General features: G+C 33.9%; 1 protein-coding gene and 1 long non-coding RNA gene across 21 annotated transcripts in view; one reads left to right on the forward strand and one right to left on the reverse strand.

Moving 5' to 3' along the window:
• Nucleotides 1-855, reverse strand: part of LOC141378415 (uncharacterized) — a 47,349-nt gene extending 46,494 nt beyond the window's left edge. For both annotated transcript variants that reach the window (XR_012393016.1, XR_012393017.1), the window contains exon 1: nt 727-855. This is a non-coding gene — a long non-coding RNA (uncharacterized lncRNA). The remainder of the gene's footprint in view (nt 1-726) is intronic.
• The window catches only part of tmem260 (transmembrane protein 260), a 177,224-nt gene continuing 158,577 nt past the window's right edge, over nt 248-18,894 (forward strand). For 12 of the 19 annotated variants that reach the window (XR_012392994.1, XR_012392993.1, XR_012392996.1 and 9 more), the window contains exons 1-4: nt 248-481; nt 732-849; nt 9,996-10,027; nt 15,659-15,810. Coding sequence is in view for 4 of the 19 variants with exons in the window: in XM_683011.10 (XP_688103.5) it covers nt 744-849; nt 9,996-10,027; nt 15,659-15,810 (290 nt within the window). In the remaining 15 variants the exon portion in view is untranslated. The remainder of the gene's footprint in view (nt 482-731; nt 850-9,995; nt 10,028-15,658; nt 15,811-18,894) is intronic. The other 7 variants (XR_012393003.1, XR_012393005.1, XR_012393001.1 and 4 more) reach the window with 1 other exon arrangement.

Here is an 18,894-nt window from a genome sequence, read left to right on the forward strand (position 1 = left end):
AGATTATGATGGATCCAGAGCCTTAAATGACAACCCTGAATCTACTGTAGAATGGTTAAATGTATGGTGACAAAAAAAGAAGAATCAAAAACATGACACTGTTACTAATTTATACTATGGAAACTTATATTAAGTACTAGATATTATCATTAAAAAAGAAAGAAAAAATATCTTAAATAATTAAAATAACAAACATTTTAAAAGCTTAATGGCGGTCTATAAGAATTGTTTAACAACTACTACGGTTACTATGGTAATTTGACAAGCCTCGCCCAACCAGGAAGCAAAATCCAACATTATCCTCGAGTCCAGGCGGACAAAAACGTGAAAAAAGATGAACAGTGCAGCTGAGATGTTGTCTAGATTATGATTTCTGCTAAGATAAAAACGTTATTGACGCCATCATCCTAACGTTCAGTTTGGCGCGAAAGCCGCAACGTTTACAATGCTTTATACATAAAAACCGCCACCAGGATAACAGGTAACGTTAACTTAAAAATATGTTTTATCCTAACACATTATATTGATAATACAGCTTCCGTTTATTTGTTTACATCCCTGTGTATCGTGATAAGTATATGTCGCAATAATATGTGTATATTCTAGGTGTTTTTGAGTACGCTAAGGATTGTAAACCAGTTGCGCGAATGAATGAGTTTCGACACCAAAGTTGCAATGAACATATGACATTAATGAACATTTAAACAACAAAAACTTCCTTCGTACTTTAGGAGAGGTTTGCAATGTCGTCGGACAGGTGGACGTGGAGTTTGACGGGAGCGACAGTAGCCGGGGTTTCAGCGCTGTATGTCGGTTGTGCTCCGCGCGCTGTGCCCGGTGGAGACTCAGGTATACAGCAGTCAGTCAGTCATGTGTTTGTGTTTATATCACACGCAGCCTATCACAGAACAGCACTCTGTTATATCACATACACAGTGTATGTCATGAAGCTTTTGCAAATATGAACTGCATGAGATTTATTGAGATTATACCGTTTATCTTTTTTAAACGGCTTTCTAGACCACTTACGGTGAAACCAAAAAAAATGTTTGCTGACCAATTGGCTTAAAATGAACTTTGCTGTTAAGAAAATGTATTTCTTTTTAATGTATGTTTGAGTGTTTTCATCTTTGTTTTATTCTATAAAGGTCTGATAACAAAAATATCAGAAAATGGAAATGACAGTAGGGGAGAGCGGGGAGGAAAGTAAAATTTTTCTTGATCATGTTTTTAGCAGATATATATTTTTGCTGTGGTTACTAACTCAAAAGTGTGGTCTATCAAATTCAGGCGTTTTTTTGTATCATTGTAGAACAGGGGTCACCAACCTTTTTTTTTGAGAGCTACTTGGGTACCGATTAATGCGAGGGGCTACCTGTTTGACACGCGCTTCTCAAATAACTAATTTGCTCAGTTTACTTTTAGTTATATATTATTTCTTAATAATCAATGATATTCGTTCATGTAATGATTTCTCACAATAGTTGTCAACAATGATTTAACAAGTTAGGAAATAGATAAATATCAATATGCAACACTTTATTTCTAGTGTATTTACATTTTCAAATGACCACTTCCACAATATTTTCACTTGCCACTAACAATTTTAAACAGTTTGCACAGATTATCAATTGGGTAACATAAATCAACGTTCAGATTTTACTGAAATTATCACCAAATCTACAGCATTTTTAACATAGCCGACACTCTTCTAAGCATTGTAGCTTCATGAAAATAGTGGAGATTACATCCGTTCTAGTCTTTAAGCACAGCTTTGCTTTCCTGTCAAAAAATGCCTTGTTTTTCTAAAAAATGTGCAACTCTAAATGAGGCTTTAATTGCTTTTTGGGGGGGGGTTTCACTGGTTTGTGAAAAAAGACTGCTGTTTTCACAAACTGTTTAGACTTTTTCTACTTGCTGTGTGCTGCTTGGTGGATAGTTAGCATGATAATGTTAGCTTGTGTGACACATTCTGAAATGTCTCTCAACATTGTGCTGCTTTGCCGTCACCAAATGAAGTAAAAAAACAAAAACTCTTCCTCCGATTCACTGTGAAAACGATATGCTTTTCTTCTTTACTGCACCCGCAACCATTGCTGTGAAGACCAGCTAGCTAATATGAAATCTGTTTTATAAATATTTTGTATATATTTTTTATATATAAAACTTAAGATTATTTTAAAATTTACACCAATGCAAGTGTTTTTTTAAAAAGAATAGCTAGAAAAAAAATTTAACAGGTCCACTGGCAACTCATGTGATCCTCGCAGGGTACCTGGTGGTAACATGTTGGTGACCCCAATATAACTTCACATTCACATTGTTGCTTTTGACCCCACACGCAGTGACGAAAGTAACACAGGGGTGGATCAAAAGTAACAACAATATTTGCTAGATTTACTGGCTTAATCTTGTTTATTTCAAATATATCTGACTATGACGTTGTTAATGTTAACTGCAAACATATTTTGTCCTTTATTTTTGCAAAAAAATTCAACTGCATTTAAATGTTAAATTTCAGTTCCACTACATGTTTAAAAAGCAATCCAACAGTGCAAGATGTTAACACTTTTGAATTTTTTTTATTATAATTGGCTATATGCATTCATTTTTTAAAAGATCTTAATCCAAACACTGCACACCCTAATGTGCAAATGAAAAATAAAGTTTGTCTATTAGCAGTGGGACATTAATAACAGTGTTACTTTGCTCCCTACAGGAACTCTTCCCATTTAAACCTGATTTACCTTTATAGTGAAAAACTCAAACATTTCAAACTCAAGGAAGTTTTATTTCACTAAATAACCTTTAGATTGATAATTAGCGTGACTTATGAAAAGAGAAACACAACTTGTAATAAGTAAAAAAGAACCGCTACAATAGTTTACTTTTAGCACTTAATAACAGAATTCGGAGCTAACTGCTAGACACGGTCTCGAAATCATTCGATATTTGGGATTTCCATCAAGGGTTGCATGCTGAATGTGCTGTCATAGCCTGGAAATCAGATGTTGTCAGGGATTCGAGAAAATCGATTTGTTACTTTTGTCCCTGCCCTATCCTAACAAATGAAAACTATTGTTGAGATTAAAAATCTGGGTTATTCCACCGAATATATATATATTTTTTATTCTTAAAGGGACAGATCACACAAAAATGAAAGTTCTGTAGTAATTTACTTTTGTTTGACAGTTTTTCTGAATTTTCTCTCTAGCTATTGACTAAATAGTAATGTTAGTTTTGTTATATTGCTAACAATTTTTTCCAAATAAGACATGAAAAAAGTAATTTAGAAAATGAATTGAGAGAATAAATTTTAGAGAATAAATTGGTCAACATTACAAAAAAGGTACTGTGTTTTCAGACAAGTTTTTTCAAGTCAAGTTTTACAAGTTATATAGACAAGTCAAATCTGTTTTAAATGACATAATATAAAGGTATTAACTTAAAGGAGTTTTTCACCCAACAATGAACACCGAACAATAAAGAAGATATTTTGAAGAAAACTAAAAACCTGTAACTCATTGACTTCCTAGTTGGAAAAAACAATACTTTGCAGGTAAATGGTTAAATGTTTCTAGCTTTCTTCAAAATATCATCTTTTATATTTAACTCCTAAAGGTTTGCGTATACTTGAGGGTGACAAAATGGGTGAACTATATTTTTAAATTTATTGGTATATTGTCTAAAACTAATATAAACTTGCCTGAATACCTAGTGTTTTTGTTATATTGACCAATTGTCAATTTATATTCTAAATGACATCTTTTGTATTTAAAATGAAAGAAATGTCTTCAGTATTTTGCAGAACAAAACAAAAATGACAGTGAAATTCAGAAAACTAAGAAGTTGCTTGGCTTGATTTGTCCATAACCTGAGAAAATATTTTGTTCAGGGAATTACAGAAGCAGAATTCATTATTCAGATACTTTGCAGTAGCCAACAGGAATCAACCCAGCGTACACAAATAACAACTGTTGTTCTCTGTGCATATTACATAAATCATCCGTTTGAACAAATAGGAAGGTTGTTTATTGCTGGGTCAGACATAGAAGAGTGTGTCTGTTTCCCTCGCAAAGCTGTCAGGAAAACAGAATTACTAATCCCTCTGGAGTGACGTCAGACCACTAATCACAACAGAGAGAAACACTGTACATGATGATAATAATGCACTGCAGAATTGGGCAAATTTGCAAAGGATTGCTTTCTTGTAAGATGTGTCATAGTTAATCGAAGAATTCTATCACTTTTAATAGTCAGACCTGTATTAGCCTCTTTTCTTATCTTCTTATGCAATTTCTGTTATTTTGCTTATCTTCAAATATTTAATTATATATTTATTATGCAGAATTAAGTAAGATTATCACAGGGATATAACTGCCTTGACATTTCTACATATGCTCAATTAGATGATTGTCCTTTCTTGAAAAAAAAAACATTTTATTTTAAAATAAATATTTGTTTTATTAAATATTTCAGATGTTTCATTATAGATTCAAATTATTTGCTGCTTATTAACAAGTCAACAACTTTTGTCACGAAGGATGATTCTCTGAATTATTTTAATGTTTTCTAATATTAGGTGCTTTATTATTTATAGATGTATATAACTACGGTGCTCAACATAATTTAAAAATTAATATTTTTATCCATTTATAAGCGAGTACAGGTAATGTATTTTGGTGCATTTGAACAAAACCGATTTATGGATATATTTATTAAAATAATATTTTAGTCACTGAAATAGAAATATAATACATCTAAAGTCATGCAAAATATTGGAAAAAATACAACCTACAAAATTTTAATTTATTTAGTTTTTCTTGAATTTTGCTCTTTTAAAAAAAATTATTTAAAATGTTTACCTAATATATAAATTTAGGTGTACTCATTTTTACCGTTTTCATAAGCTATTTTGTTAGATTACCTCCAGATTTGGCTTCAGTACTGACAAACCTAATGTATTTGCACAAATATAATATTGTATAGCTTTCTATTGAAAATAATAATTTAAATGAGAGATTTGTGAGGGTTGTATGTATATAGTTATAGTTCTTCACTGTTTATCAGTATATGAAAAAATCCTTTGTCTCCCCCCACCAAAAAAAGTTTTGTGTTAATATTTTTTCTTATAAAGTACTTTAACTTTTCCCATAACAAAGTAAAAATGAATTATTAAATGTGCTCATGCAAACCCCCTTTATGAAAAATGATCCTCTGAAAAATTTTTAATGACAAGGCTAGTGCGATATGGAGTGACTTCCTAAAACTTAATATTATTTCATTATTAACTCTGAGCTAAAATTGAAGTTAATTGAAAATAAAAAAAATATATATTTTAATATTTTGTGAACAATACATGTAAACAGAAGTTTATATAGAATTATTAAAATCTGCAAAATGACATTTATTCAAGGTTTAAACATTTTTTGGTTTGGTCATTCAAGCACATGGTATTTACATGGTCATTGCAATAATATCTTATTAAAGATATAAATATGAAGCCTTTTTTGCATTTTTATATTTTATAATATTTTTTTTGCAATTTATATTTTATAAATATTTTATAATAGATTTAAAAAAAAATCTATTTCATTTAAATTAAATTTAATACAACTTAATCTACATCAAAAATACAGTCATTGTGACGCAGAGAATTTATGTTGTTCGAATTCCATTCTAAACAATATTTCCGTCACACTTAACAACAAAGTTTCATTAGTTAATGTTAGTTAATGTATTTATTAACATGAACTAATAATAATACTTGTACAGTATTTATAAATCATAGTTTAACATTTACTAATGCATTATTAAAATCCAGATTTATGCGTATTGACATTTAGTTAATGCACTGCAAAATTAACATGAACTAACAATGAACTTAACTAACATCAGCAAAGATTGTTCTTAACTAATATCAGCATTGTTTATTCATGTTAATAAATACGTGAACTAACTTAAACTAATACAACCTTATCGTTAAGTGTTACCAATCGATTTTTTAAAGGATGAGCCTATTAGAAGCCAGCCCGTTTTATAGTGTCAGATGACAAAACTGCAGCATGTGATTATAGTAAACACAATGTCGTGTCTTTAAAGCTATCATTCTTAGTGCGAGCTAGCCTTTACATTTATTTGACTCATATAGACTGAGCAATGCTGAAAAAACACCCTGCCCTATAAACAAGCAGCTTAACTAAAAGAAAGACAAAAATAAATGTTTTTCTTCTGGAGGGTGCATGCAAACAACAAGCTGCTGCTCCGTGAGCTTTACAGCATGTGCACGGGCCGGGTGGCTCTTGGAGGCTTTTGGGGGAGGCGGGGTGCAAGAAGCTGTTTGGGGCTTACGAAGAGAGAGAAAAAAAAATCGGCCAACCCCTTAAGCGTGGCGTTTAGGGACATTGCAGGATGCTGGTGTGATAGCGCCAGCTGAATGCTCGGCAGAAATTCTCCAGGTCTCCGTCTCGCAGTCCTAATCCCTTTAGGTGTGCTGCGCCCCGGAGAGGCTGAGCGGGCGCCCCGCGGGACTGCTGTTGTCTAGGAATGCGAGTGTGAAAATGATGGGGATTATGGGGGGAAAAAGGCTGCTGTTAGTGCCCGATGCTTGTGCTATCACAGAGACACTTCACTCCTTCCACCGCTGTCCTTTTGCATTTGCACTCTATTTCTCTGTTCACCCCTCCCTGTACGGGACAGGGCTCTGTGTTGGGGTCTAGACACTGAACTGAATGAAACTGTGATGTATAACATGAGAAATTTTGATTACAGGGAGATCCTCGCTCTTTGAAATGCGGTAGACCTGGCCTCGCCACGTGCTTATTTATTTCTATTCTAAATGAGACTGTGAAAGCAGAGCAAATTCGGCTGCTGAAGTGTGAGGGGTCTGCACCTACAGATAGAGGACTTCCAACATGACAAGGAAAACAGGCAACTGCTAGTGATACGCAGGAAGTGCCAGCTAAAAATTTCAAAATTTTGTGATGCGTCGAACATTTCATATTGCATCAGAGAGCTGAGATTATAGGATTTTACAGTGTTTAGGCAAGTGTTGCATCAGGCGGCGTTGGTTAGATTTATACAACAGGGCAAAACATTTAGGATTAGTAGGCGAAAGGACTTTTTGCCCATTATTCTCCGAACTGTAGTATAAATATAAAGATTTGTTTTTGTTGGTAGATTTCTAGATTTTGGTTGTAGAGTGTTGAAATTTCTACCGTTTAAGCACATTTTCCCTAAATTCACTTTTATAAACGGGACATTCTACTAGAAACTTACATTACCTGGCACTGAAATAAAAACATAAATACAGTGGATAAAAAGTATTTCATCCCAAAATTTCTAAAATAGACTGATGGTTGATTTCTGCGAGTTGTCATTCATTTGGATCTCAGATTTTTTTTCTTTATTAGAAACTTCCTCATTTTGTTTACAAACCCTGTCACTGTCCTCATTCTCAGCCCAAATTAACCTACATCGTTAATAGTTTTGTTCTGCTAAAAACTGTTATTTAGAAAAAAGTTTAAGTTGGTATCAATAACATCAGTTGATTAAAAATATGAAACTAAAAATCCAACGTCGAGTCAACATCTTAAACCAACATCATATTGACGTCAGATTCTGACATTTATTTATCAGGTATGCCAAACAAAATCCAATAGCATCAAAGTGTAAACCACTTTGATGCTATTGGATTTTGTTTGTTAAGCTGTAACATCATTAGAAGGTGATATTTGATTGATTTTAGGTTGGATGTTGACATTGAAGTCGTTGGGTTCTGATGTAAACTCTATTTTCATTTCGAAACAAAATGCAATGTCCCCAGGACATTGCGGTAAAACGTCAATCTGACGTCATGTTGACGTCTTGTGTCAGTCATCATACAGTAATGCATCTAAACAGTTTCTGGGTCGTTGCGTGTAAAGATTTTGGACATCCTCTTGGACACTTTTAATGCTTCCAAACAGTTTGCTGCATGTCTTAAGGTAGTTCATTGATGCAATTTACCTTCTAAGTGCGGTTTGATTGGACAGGAATCCCCATAGACAAGAAATAATAAAGAAGTGATTGCAGGTTGAAGGAAAGTAGTGGAGTAAAAGTATTGATACTGCACTAAAAATGCGCTCAAGGGTAAGTAAAAGTACACGTTTTTTAAAACTACTTAGTAAATTACAATTTCTGAGAAAAACTACTCAGTACAGTAATTTAAATATTTGTAATCTGCACTGCTGACAGACATTTTCACAAATAAGTCAAGTCAAACATATGTACTAAAATATATTCTAAATGTACAAAAAAATAATACCACATGTACCCAAAAATCATGTACATCCATTGCTTTATACTGTTAGCATGTCTAAAGAAACCTACATATAAATATGTTATTTACAGGGTAGGGCAAAAGAGAGTATGAATAGAGGTACATTTATATGTGCATGTGTATATATAATTATGTAACTATGTAACATATTATTAACATAGCAATTATTAGTGAATGAGACCCATTGTTTCTAGCTTGTTGTAATATTGGTAGTGATTTTTAGAACAAAGTCATGATTCATCAAATTATGTTTTTCACATGTGAATTGACCACTAGTTGAGTTAACGCCTACTGGATATTGAAAGTGCAATGTACTGGAGTACACTAATAAAAATGTTGTAACTCAATGTTGGGTCAAATATGGACAAACCCAACGTTCTGACAAGTTTTTTGATTAAGTTTAAATGACACCTTTTAACCCAAAAATTGGTTTTGGTACTATGGAAGTAGAAAAGGCAAACCATTTACCAGTTTTCAAGATTTTTCAGAATATCGTCTTCTGTGCCTAACAGAAGAAAGAAACTCAAATGATGACAAAACGTATTGTTTTGGCTAAACTATCCTCTTAAGTTTAGCTTAATACAATCTAAATTTGAGTTCACTTTACATTTTTAATTTAAATACTGTGTACTTTTATTATTTCAATAGTTGCATTCAGTTTACAGTGCCAAATTGTTTAAGCAATTTGCAACATGGAAAGTTTGAGTGAAATATGAGTATGGTAAATAAGTGGTTTTACAGTGTAAAACCTGGCCAAATTCCCTCCATTGGCCCCTTATCCATTATGGCCTCCCAATCATTCCCATCTATCGAAATGGCTCTATCATTGTCTCTCCACTTCACCTATAGCTGGTGTGTGGTGAGTGCTCTGGCGTCATTGTCCCGTGGCTGCTGTCGCATCATTCAAGTGGATGCTGGACACTGGTGGTGGTGTGAAGAGACCCCCCCCCCCCCCCATAATAGTGAAGCGCTTTGGGTGTATGGCCCTACACAATAAATGTGCTATATAAATACACATTACATTACATTACTTAATTCACATACTATCATTGAACACGGCTGGTCTCACATAAACAATCATTGTTAAACCAATCAGAGGAATCTAGTCAATAGTCTTAATGTCTAATAATTCAGATGACATTTAGACAGAAATATGCTGAGCTATAATAATAATGAGCATCTGGAAATGTTATACTTGGTCTGATAGTGTGGTAACCCTAAATGAGTGCTGTGTTGATGGTTTACAGGCTCGGATATTAGTGAATGGTGGGAGCTGAAAACACAGAAGTTCTTAAGAGACACAGCTAGCTTTTTGTATGTGTGTGGCTTCTCGCAGAGGGACTTTCAGACGTTTACGCCCGTGTTCGCCATACAGTGACGGATGGGGCTCAGCGCGTGCACCTCAAGTCACGGAATATGGGAAGAGTGAATAGATTTGCCTGTGTATGTGTGCGTCTGTCTGCTCGGGGATCAAGGGAGCCGTGTGCGATGGAAGAGAATGAGCGTGTCGCTTAGGAAATGTCACACTGGGAAGATTTTGCAGGTTTTGATCCGGGCAAATTAATGCAAAACCCAGTGCAAGTATTTGATTTGGGAAAACTTTCAGGAGCGGACTTGTCTCTTAATAATAATTATTGGGTTTACATTAATTTCCCTCTCTGTTTTTCTACCACAGGAGAGCTGATCACTGCTGCTTGTGAGCTGGGGGTAAGCATTAGCTGCATTGTTTAATCAATCCACTCATTAACTCTTATAAGCATTAAGGAAGTTTAATTAAGTATGGGGGGAGAAGAAAGATGATTAATTTACTTTTCAGGCCACAGGTTTTTTTTATCCTCTCTTCTTTTCTATGCACTTCTTTTTTTTTTGACTAAGTTAGGACTAGAGAATGCTATAATTTGCAACCCTGTTCTTCAAATCCAATTAGACTGAATGGTTAGGCGATGGCTTTTGTAAGCTTCGCCTTATGTACGGTATAAGGCTTATTATACTCAACCCCTCTCCTTTTTGTGCATGCGTGTGTGCGCGTGTGTAAGCCGCAAAGAATGAACTAAATCGGGTTAACAGTTATAATAAGTTTTATTATTTAATAAAGTTTATTACGCCGTCGCGATCCTTTTAGGGAGGCTGTGGCGGTGTCACTATGCCAGTAATCCCTCCCTCTGTCCGTGTGGCCTGCCTGTCTGCGGCTCTCCCCAGGGTCGGAGGGCTCTCTCCGGGCCGCAGGCCGCCGGCCCTCCCTTCTTGCTCCCTGGAGCCGAGAAGCTTTTCTCTTTTAAACTCCTCGTTGCAGGACTGCCCCCTACAGCACGTTCAGCCATTTCCTGCCATACCACACACACTTCCAGACCCACGATGCCTCCGTGTTTCTTTCCATGCCGCTGGTCTCGTGTGGCACTGGCTTTTTTGCCTCACACGTCACTTGCGCAGTCACACACACCTTGCTGGCACTTCCAAGCGTGCCCTTCGCGCCCCTGCCATCTGTTTGCCATACTGTCTCTCTTTCTTTTGTCCTGTCTCCGTCTCTCCTCCCAAACCTCTCTGTTCTTTTCTGCTTTGACCTCTCTTGCTTGTCTTCAAGCTGTCCGTTCTTCCTTCATATTGAATAAGAATTTTTAATTTGCGTTTCTGTTTTATTGTATAGGTGTCTAATAAGGTTTTGTTGGGAAGCTACTTTGCTTCTGATTTGATTCATAATTTAAAATCTTTCAACTACAGTCAAGCTGCCCTTTAAAAAAGTTAATTATGCTATAAGCGAAGTAATAATGTAGAAAATTGACTGCAAAGGCCAAGAGCCTTTGTCAATGTATTGCTTTTTACATTGTCTGTAGAGATATACGGTAAGTAAAAACATTCATGTCATAATTTTCCAGGTAAATATAGTTCTAAAGGTGCTGCTGACATGACATTGACCCAGATATTTGGTAAAACAATCCCAAAACCCAAGCAATTCAAGCATACAAATACAAAAAAAAAAAAAAGACAATTTTGTTTTAATAACAATGGAATGACATAAAGAGAAAGTATTGAAAGTTTATTACTGAATGTATTTAATACTTAGCATAAAATGCTTTCATGATAATCTGCTTGTTAAGTGTGACGTCACGTGAAGCAGCTTCCGGGTCCAAGCCCTCTAATAAACTATACGGGAAGACTCAACATTTGGTAATAATAAACGTTTACAAAGCAATGTAATACTTATGAAAATCATGATCACAATATATATCCATGCCATATATCAGATGGCCAGAAAGTAAATATTTTTTAAACAAATTGTTTAGATATTGGTGTTTGTGATGCAGCAAGTCCAGAGACTGTTGTGTACACCCTGATTTTCTATAAAAATCACTTTATTGTGTGATATGACTAAAAAGTGGTCATAAACGAATAATTTCTTAATTCAAATAAGTAGCGGCTTGGACCCTGAAACATTATACCATATGTCATGAGACCAGACAAAATCTGCAGACTTTTTTGCTATTTCTGCTAAGAATTTTGTTAAAAATCTGAATGATTTTGGGAGTATCATAACTAAAAACTTAATATGTGAAATAAAAAATAATACCTTTTTAACCTTTATTTAATGTTCACAATGTAAATCCAATTAGATCCACTTTATTTGGAAAGTTTCTCACAAAGCAAAGCAAGTCTTTCATGTAATAAATACTAACAGACAGAAAATATTACTTTACAAACTGTATTGTAAATAAACTGTATGAATATTTTCATATTAGTCTATATATATATATATATATATATATATATATATATATATATATATATATATATATACTGAAATTAATTTAAAAACTGAATAAATATAAATTTACACACATTAACTCAAGTAAATAAAAAGAATAGATGAATGGCTACAAATCTGCGGAAATCTGTGGAATTCTGAGTGCGCAGATTCCGTGTGGGCCTAGTCATGACTTAACAAGGGAATAGCACAGGGGTGTTCAAACTCGGCCCTGGGGTATACCTAGAAAGAGCTCGATTAGTGGATTCAGGTGTGTTTAATGGGGGTTGAAACTAAAATATGCAGGACACCGGCCCTCCAAGACTGAGTTTGGACACCCCTGGAATAGCAGTTTCAGCTTCGTCTGATGAGGGATGCATTCTAAAAACAAGATTTTAGCTTCTGTCTGGGCTTTCCATGCCTTTCTACATCTCCCTTTCTTCATGTGTTCATTACTTTTAATCCTGTGTCATTTAATTTTATTACACATACCGTAATGTTTAGTTCTGTTTTCTTTGTTTATTTGGATTGCTGTGTTTTACAACTGGGGACAGTTTCTAGTCAACAGCACCTTTAAAAAATGCGTTTTCTGAGTAAAATGTTGACAGTTTCAATACTTTTTTTTTTTTTGACCTGCTCTACATGGACAATTATTCACAGATGGAGCTATCTTAATTCAATCTTCAATTTAACACTTAAAAATACAAACAAAACAAGATATACAAACATCAAAAATATAAAAAACTAATCCACAAAATCTACATAATATTAAATTAGCTTTATCAAAATGCATGGGTATAAATTTAATATATATCAATATTGGATACTTGGTTTGAAAAAACTCAGATTAGAGTCCATATTTTAACCATTTGGGATTGAAGTATTTAATGTATCCAGTAAGCTAAGATGTGATCCAAATCACCGCCTCTCCTTTGAAGAGACACCTGCTCGACTCCTATATAACGAAGAGAGGTATTGGCAAAATCACTCTGGAATCCTCACATCCAGCACACTCGCACTTTGAACTTTTACCGTCTGGTCAATGCTACAGAACATTTTGCACCACATTTAACCTACAGTTTCTTCCCTCAAGCAATCCATCTCATGAAGTCTTGATATCAGGTGTGGAACACCTACACTTATTTATTTAACAGCATACTTGGTTTACATTTCAGTTAGCACATATCTATACATTCAATATTTTAAACAGTAATATACCAATATATACATTTGTCAATTTACGTATTTGTATTCTCCATTTATTTATTTTTTAAATTATTTTGAATTTCTACATCTTTTTTTATCTATACATTTGTTATTTTCACATCTGCAATTTTCAGAATCAAATAAATCCACAAGTAATATTTTTTTTCTTGCCGTCCTACCTACCCTTACTTGACAGACCACTTAAATGGATCTTATTTTGACAGGAATGAGAACAAATAAACAAACAAATAAATAACAATAATAATCATTATGCATAAATTAATAACTTTAATAAAAATTAATACACTGGGTAAAGTAAAGAAACGTTACCATCACATAAGCATTTTTTTCCATGTATACAGTTATTTCATGTATAAATTATTAGTGTATACAAAAAATCTCAATAATTTTGATTAATTTAAGATGTTTTTTAAAAGAAACATAAACATTTCTACATTATTGTACTACTATTTTTGACAGTACTGTACCTACAAGATAAGTAATTAACAGTATTATATAAAATGTATAAATGTGTTTCAAAGATGTTTATCAGATCTTGTATGCAACAGATGCTTTCAGCTTAACCCTCTTTAAAAGACACATATTTGGTACTATTAATACATTTTTCAAAATGTTACTCTCACAATAATAAAAAAAAAATCTATATTGCTATTTTGTAAACAACTTGAAGTTTTAATTTTTTTACTCTAAATTGTGAGTTTTACAACAATTCAGATTTTTAAAAAATTATAATTTAGCAATTTCTAGTTTCGCTAACAATTATAAGATACGTTTCTGACTTTTGTCTTTGAATATAAAGTGCAATTCTATTTATGACTGTCCCCCACCCCCTCCCATTTGCCTATTTTCTTAATTTTAAGTTTAGATTACAAAATTAATTTCATCAATAAAATTTTTTGGTACACTCCATTTAGGATTTATTTTATTTAGGAAATGTATATTATAATGTCAATAGAATAGTCACTGATATAATAATTCATTCGCCACAGCGGACATGGCTCCTGTGGACGAATTGCGCTATTCGCGCCTAAATAGATGACTGAACATTTAGAGTTTACTCGCTTCATTTGCACGTCACATTCACTTCACAATAGATTAGCGTCATGGGTAGGACTTCTGTCTGCCCGGTGACTCTAACTTTGTGGATAAATGGCTGACATGGATTTTATTGAAAGATTAGCTGTGCTTTCTGCTTTAGGAAGGCTGAAAAACAGAGTAGATTCGTTCGGCACCACTAGATCCTTTCAGAGGTGCACTCAGCTCTGTTATTTCATTAACTCATCCAGAAACTATACCTGGATTATGAAGGTATCCAGTGGTGCTTTTGACTAAGCCAAGTCCAGCTTGATGAGCTGTTGTCTGGTGTTGGCAAGACAATTTCCCCTTGGGACACCAACAACAGGCACTACATCATGATCACGCCCCTACAAGAGAAAGCTCCTGATTGGTTAAAGTTGTGCAAAAGTCGTGCAAAACGCTCAACTTGCGATGCTTCATTCGTGCTGACGGATGTCTAGTATGAATTAACATGTAAATCACTCACGCTTGATGCTTCCTCCATGTCTGGTGTAAACGCAGCGTAGGGCTAATTGCTGCACAACTGTTTTGAGTTGACTCAATTTTTAAGCCAAGTATCACTTGACTCGATTTAAATTGAGTCAACTTAAAAAAATCTGCAGCAAGTTTCCTAAAAATCTTTAGTTGAATCAATGTTTTTTTGTTTAATAGAACATTACATTTGACATTTTTCACTACTCCTTGGGTAAACACAGTTAGTTTGCCATTCCCTTAACTAGTTGTTTAATTTATGTGTTTTGATCATGTGTACACTTGAATTGCTTTTTAAAATTTCTCAGTAATATGTAGTTACTTCATGAGTTATAGACTCCCTGACTATGGCTTATCGCAGTTCAGTAAAGCTAACTGACATGGCCTTCAGCCTTATGAAAATTGTTTAGAGGGATCATTTGGCTGGGACCCCCATTCCTGCTTTGATCTTGAACTCATACTAGCTTTTAGACACCCGCTTGTCCACCGAGTTTCCAATCCATCCCTCAAACAACCACTTCTACGAGTGGTTTCTTGCTCTTCGCTCAAGTGCGCAGCATTTTCCAGCCTGCTGTGCCTGTGTGTGCGTTATCAGGCTAGTAGGAGCGAGACAGCCTTTAATAGCTCTAGTCCTTATCGCTCCTTAGGGGACTTAGTGCCTAATTGCTGGGAAGGCAAGGAGACAGGAGATCAGACTTTGAGGGAGGGGGAGGACAGTGTGGCGCTGTAACCCGTAAAACTGAGGTCTGCCTTTGAAAGCTGAACTGTATGATGATGGGTGGTGGTTCTACGTGTAGGTTTACAGTAGTGTTTTTTCCCCACAGGTGGCTCATCCTCCAGGATATCCTCTCTTCACCATGATGTCTTCTCTGATGCTCTCCCTGCTGCCTCTTAGCTCTCCGGCACACAGTATCAATGTGCTGTGTGCTGTGTTTGGGGCCGGGGCGAGTGGAGCCCTCTGCTTCACCGTCTGCAGGTACACCACTCTTATACTGTAAAATACTGTAAAGTTCTGCTTTGTTCATCAGTTAAGGGTTAAAAAATTTTGTGATACCTGAGCAGCAAGTTTACTGTTATACACCCATGTGGATTATTGCAATGTCTCGATGAAGGTGTAAATATTAGGGCAGGGTTAAAAAAAGATATGCACTACTGTGCAAAAGTCTTAGGCCACCGCCAGCTTTGGGAGCCTACGACTTCTGCACAAATCTATGTATCTAAAAGGTATGAAGCGTACTTTTGGGTGAACCACACCTTTAATATACAAACAAAAAATATGGGAAATGTGAACAATATTCAGAACTATATTATTGTTCGAATCAAAAGTATTTGTTTAAATTGACCTCTTTAGCACCAAGTAACAACTTGAAATTTTTAGTGTGTTTTTTCTGAAATAATGTGCTATTTAATATCAAGCATCTTTCAGAATGTCTAAGATTTCCTTTAGATTTAGAAGGTTCAATCTTTCGTTTTCTCTCCAGGTGAGTCTTATACTGCCTATAATATTGCCTATACATACTGTATACAGTATTCAAGTTTGGACTCTGTGGGGGCCATAATATGACTGTTTATTTTTCATCAGCTGTTTTTCTCTCCAAGTATGATTTTATTACATTAGCAGTGTGTTTGAAAGAATTATCATGCTGAACAATAAATCAATTACAAATTATGTGCTTTCTAGTAGGAATTACATGACAAATTAAAACCTGTTTGTACTTTACAGCATTCACAATCCCATCAGTTCAGGCAATATTGACAACAGATCTGGCTGAAATGCAGATCAAACTAAGACAGAAACTATTGTTTATTCATTCTTCCATTTTTCTTTAACTTTTTTCCCATATATCTTAAACAATTAGACTTAAAAATATCCAACTTGAGCCTGTATTTTCTGATTGTATTTTATTAAAGAGAACGAGAAGTAACATATAATGACATTATGCCCTCACTAAAACAGCAAATGTAACTTGTGGCCTATATATATATATATATATATATATATATATATATATATATATATATATATATATATATATATATATATATATATATATATATATATAGGGAAGATTGTTTCAGCACATTTCTAAGCATAATAGTTTTAAAAACTTATTTCTAATAACGGATTTATTTTATCTTTGACATGATGACAGTAAATAATATTTTACTTGATATTTTTCAAGACACTTCTATACAGCTTAAAGTGACATTTAAAGGCTTAACTAGGTTAATAAGGTGAACTAGGCAGGTTAGGGTAATTAGGCAAGTTATAACGATGGTTTGTTTTGTAGATTATTGAAAAAAAATTAGCTTAAAGGGGCTTATAATTTTGTCCCAGAAGTGGTTTTAAAAAATTAATAACTGCTTTTATTCTAGTCGAAATAAAACAAATAAGACTTTCGCCTGAAAAAAAATATTATCAGGCATACTGTGAAAGTTTCCTTGCTCTGTTAAAAATAATTTGGGAAATATTTAAAAAAATGAAATAAAATCAAAAGGGGGCTAATAATTCTGACTTCTACTGTATATATATATATATATATATATATATATATATATATATATATATATATATATATATATATATATAATATAATTTTAATGAGTAAATTAATCAGTAAATACTTTCTTAGTGTTTGTCTTTCCTTTTGGACATCTGTTCTTAACATATTGAGCAAACAGTTTCAAACCCTTGAACTTTGTGGTGCCGTGATTTAGTTAGAAATTATGTTACGCCAGTTCATAGTTTGTTTCATAGTTTCATATGGCATTTTTATTGTCAAAGAGCCCAGATTAAGTTGAATGTTAATGTTTTTAGTTTGCTTTAAACCCTTTTCATGTGCATAGTTTATTGTAAAGTATTTCAGGTTCTCTTTATTTAGCATATTCCTGTAAAGTCCTTTTTTCATGATATTAGCATTACCTGCGGACCTGTCTTCAAGATAATATCAAGGCCTGCTATGGTCCAGTTAGATTAAATATTATAAACAGCAATGTTCCCTTCTAAAGGCTGGTATAAATGCTATACATCTTCTAATCATTCATTTTAGTTATTGCTCTTCTAATGGTTTTCTACTTTTTTCTCTTGTGAATGTTATCACTGTTTGGTGTATCGTGATATGTCCATGTACCCACAGGACAGAATGTTCAAACGCAATCTGCGTTATTTGCGAAAGATAGTAGATAGAAGGTTTTTAAACAAATTGATGAACAAGCATGTTGGAGATCCAATAGATGCCTGCATTTATGACATGAGTTTACTGTTACATGAAAAAAATGAGTGCAGACATGTCTGTCCTAAACATTATTGATATCAGCTTCAGAATCATGAACCTTTTTTTCTCATCACCACTGTCCTTTACATTGGGAGAAAGATCCAAGTTTTAGTCGATTCAAGTCTATTAAACAGTTTTTTTTTAAAGTTAGAAACAGGTAACTATTAACTTCATTAGTAGGAAAAAACATATACTGTAGAAGTTAAAATTTACAGATTTTCAGCTTTCTTCAAGAAATCTTCTTTTGTGTTCAACCTAATAAAAACACAGGTGTGGAACCACTTGAGCAAGTAGTGAGTGATTTTGAATTGTACGAGTAAACTATATGCCTTTGTATTAATAATTTTTTCAGGAATTTTGTTTTTCCTCTGAACATACTTCCTTATTTATCAGGGCTCACACAGCTCATGGAATTCTGGAATATCTTTAAGCTTTAAACTGCCTATTTAAGACATTAAAGTTTTTTTTTTTTTTTACATATTTTTTGTCAAAGTAATGGGGTATCAGTGAATAATGTTTGTCATTGGTGTCCATTTATCAAAATGTAATTTTTCTGTACCGTATTGTTTTTTAATCATATTATTTCATATGTTTTGCCTTTGCTATAGTTAGGCCTTTTTAGCAGACAGCTAGCTCTCTGCAACTCTCACATGGTCGTCCACTAAATTTAACCCTCTGGGGTCTGAGTATGTTTTGGGGCTCTGGAAAAGTTTGGACATGCACTGACATTTGTGTTGTTTTCAGTATCTTAAAAACATAAAGACGGCTAAAGTGATAACACTATA

The sequence above is a fragment of the Danio rerio genome, chromosome 17 (assembly GCF_049306965.1).
Source record: "Danio rerio strain Tuebingen ecotype United States chromosome 17, GRCz12tu, whole genome shotgun sequence".
In the NCBI taxonomy this organism is placed as follows: Eukaryota; Metazoa; Chordata; class Actinopteri; order Cypriniformes; family Danionidae; genus Danio; species Danio rerio.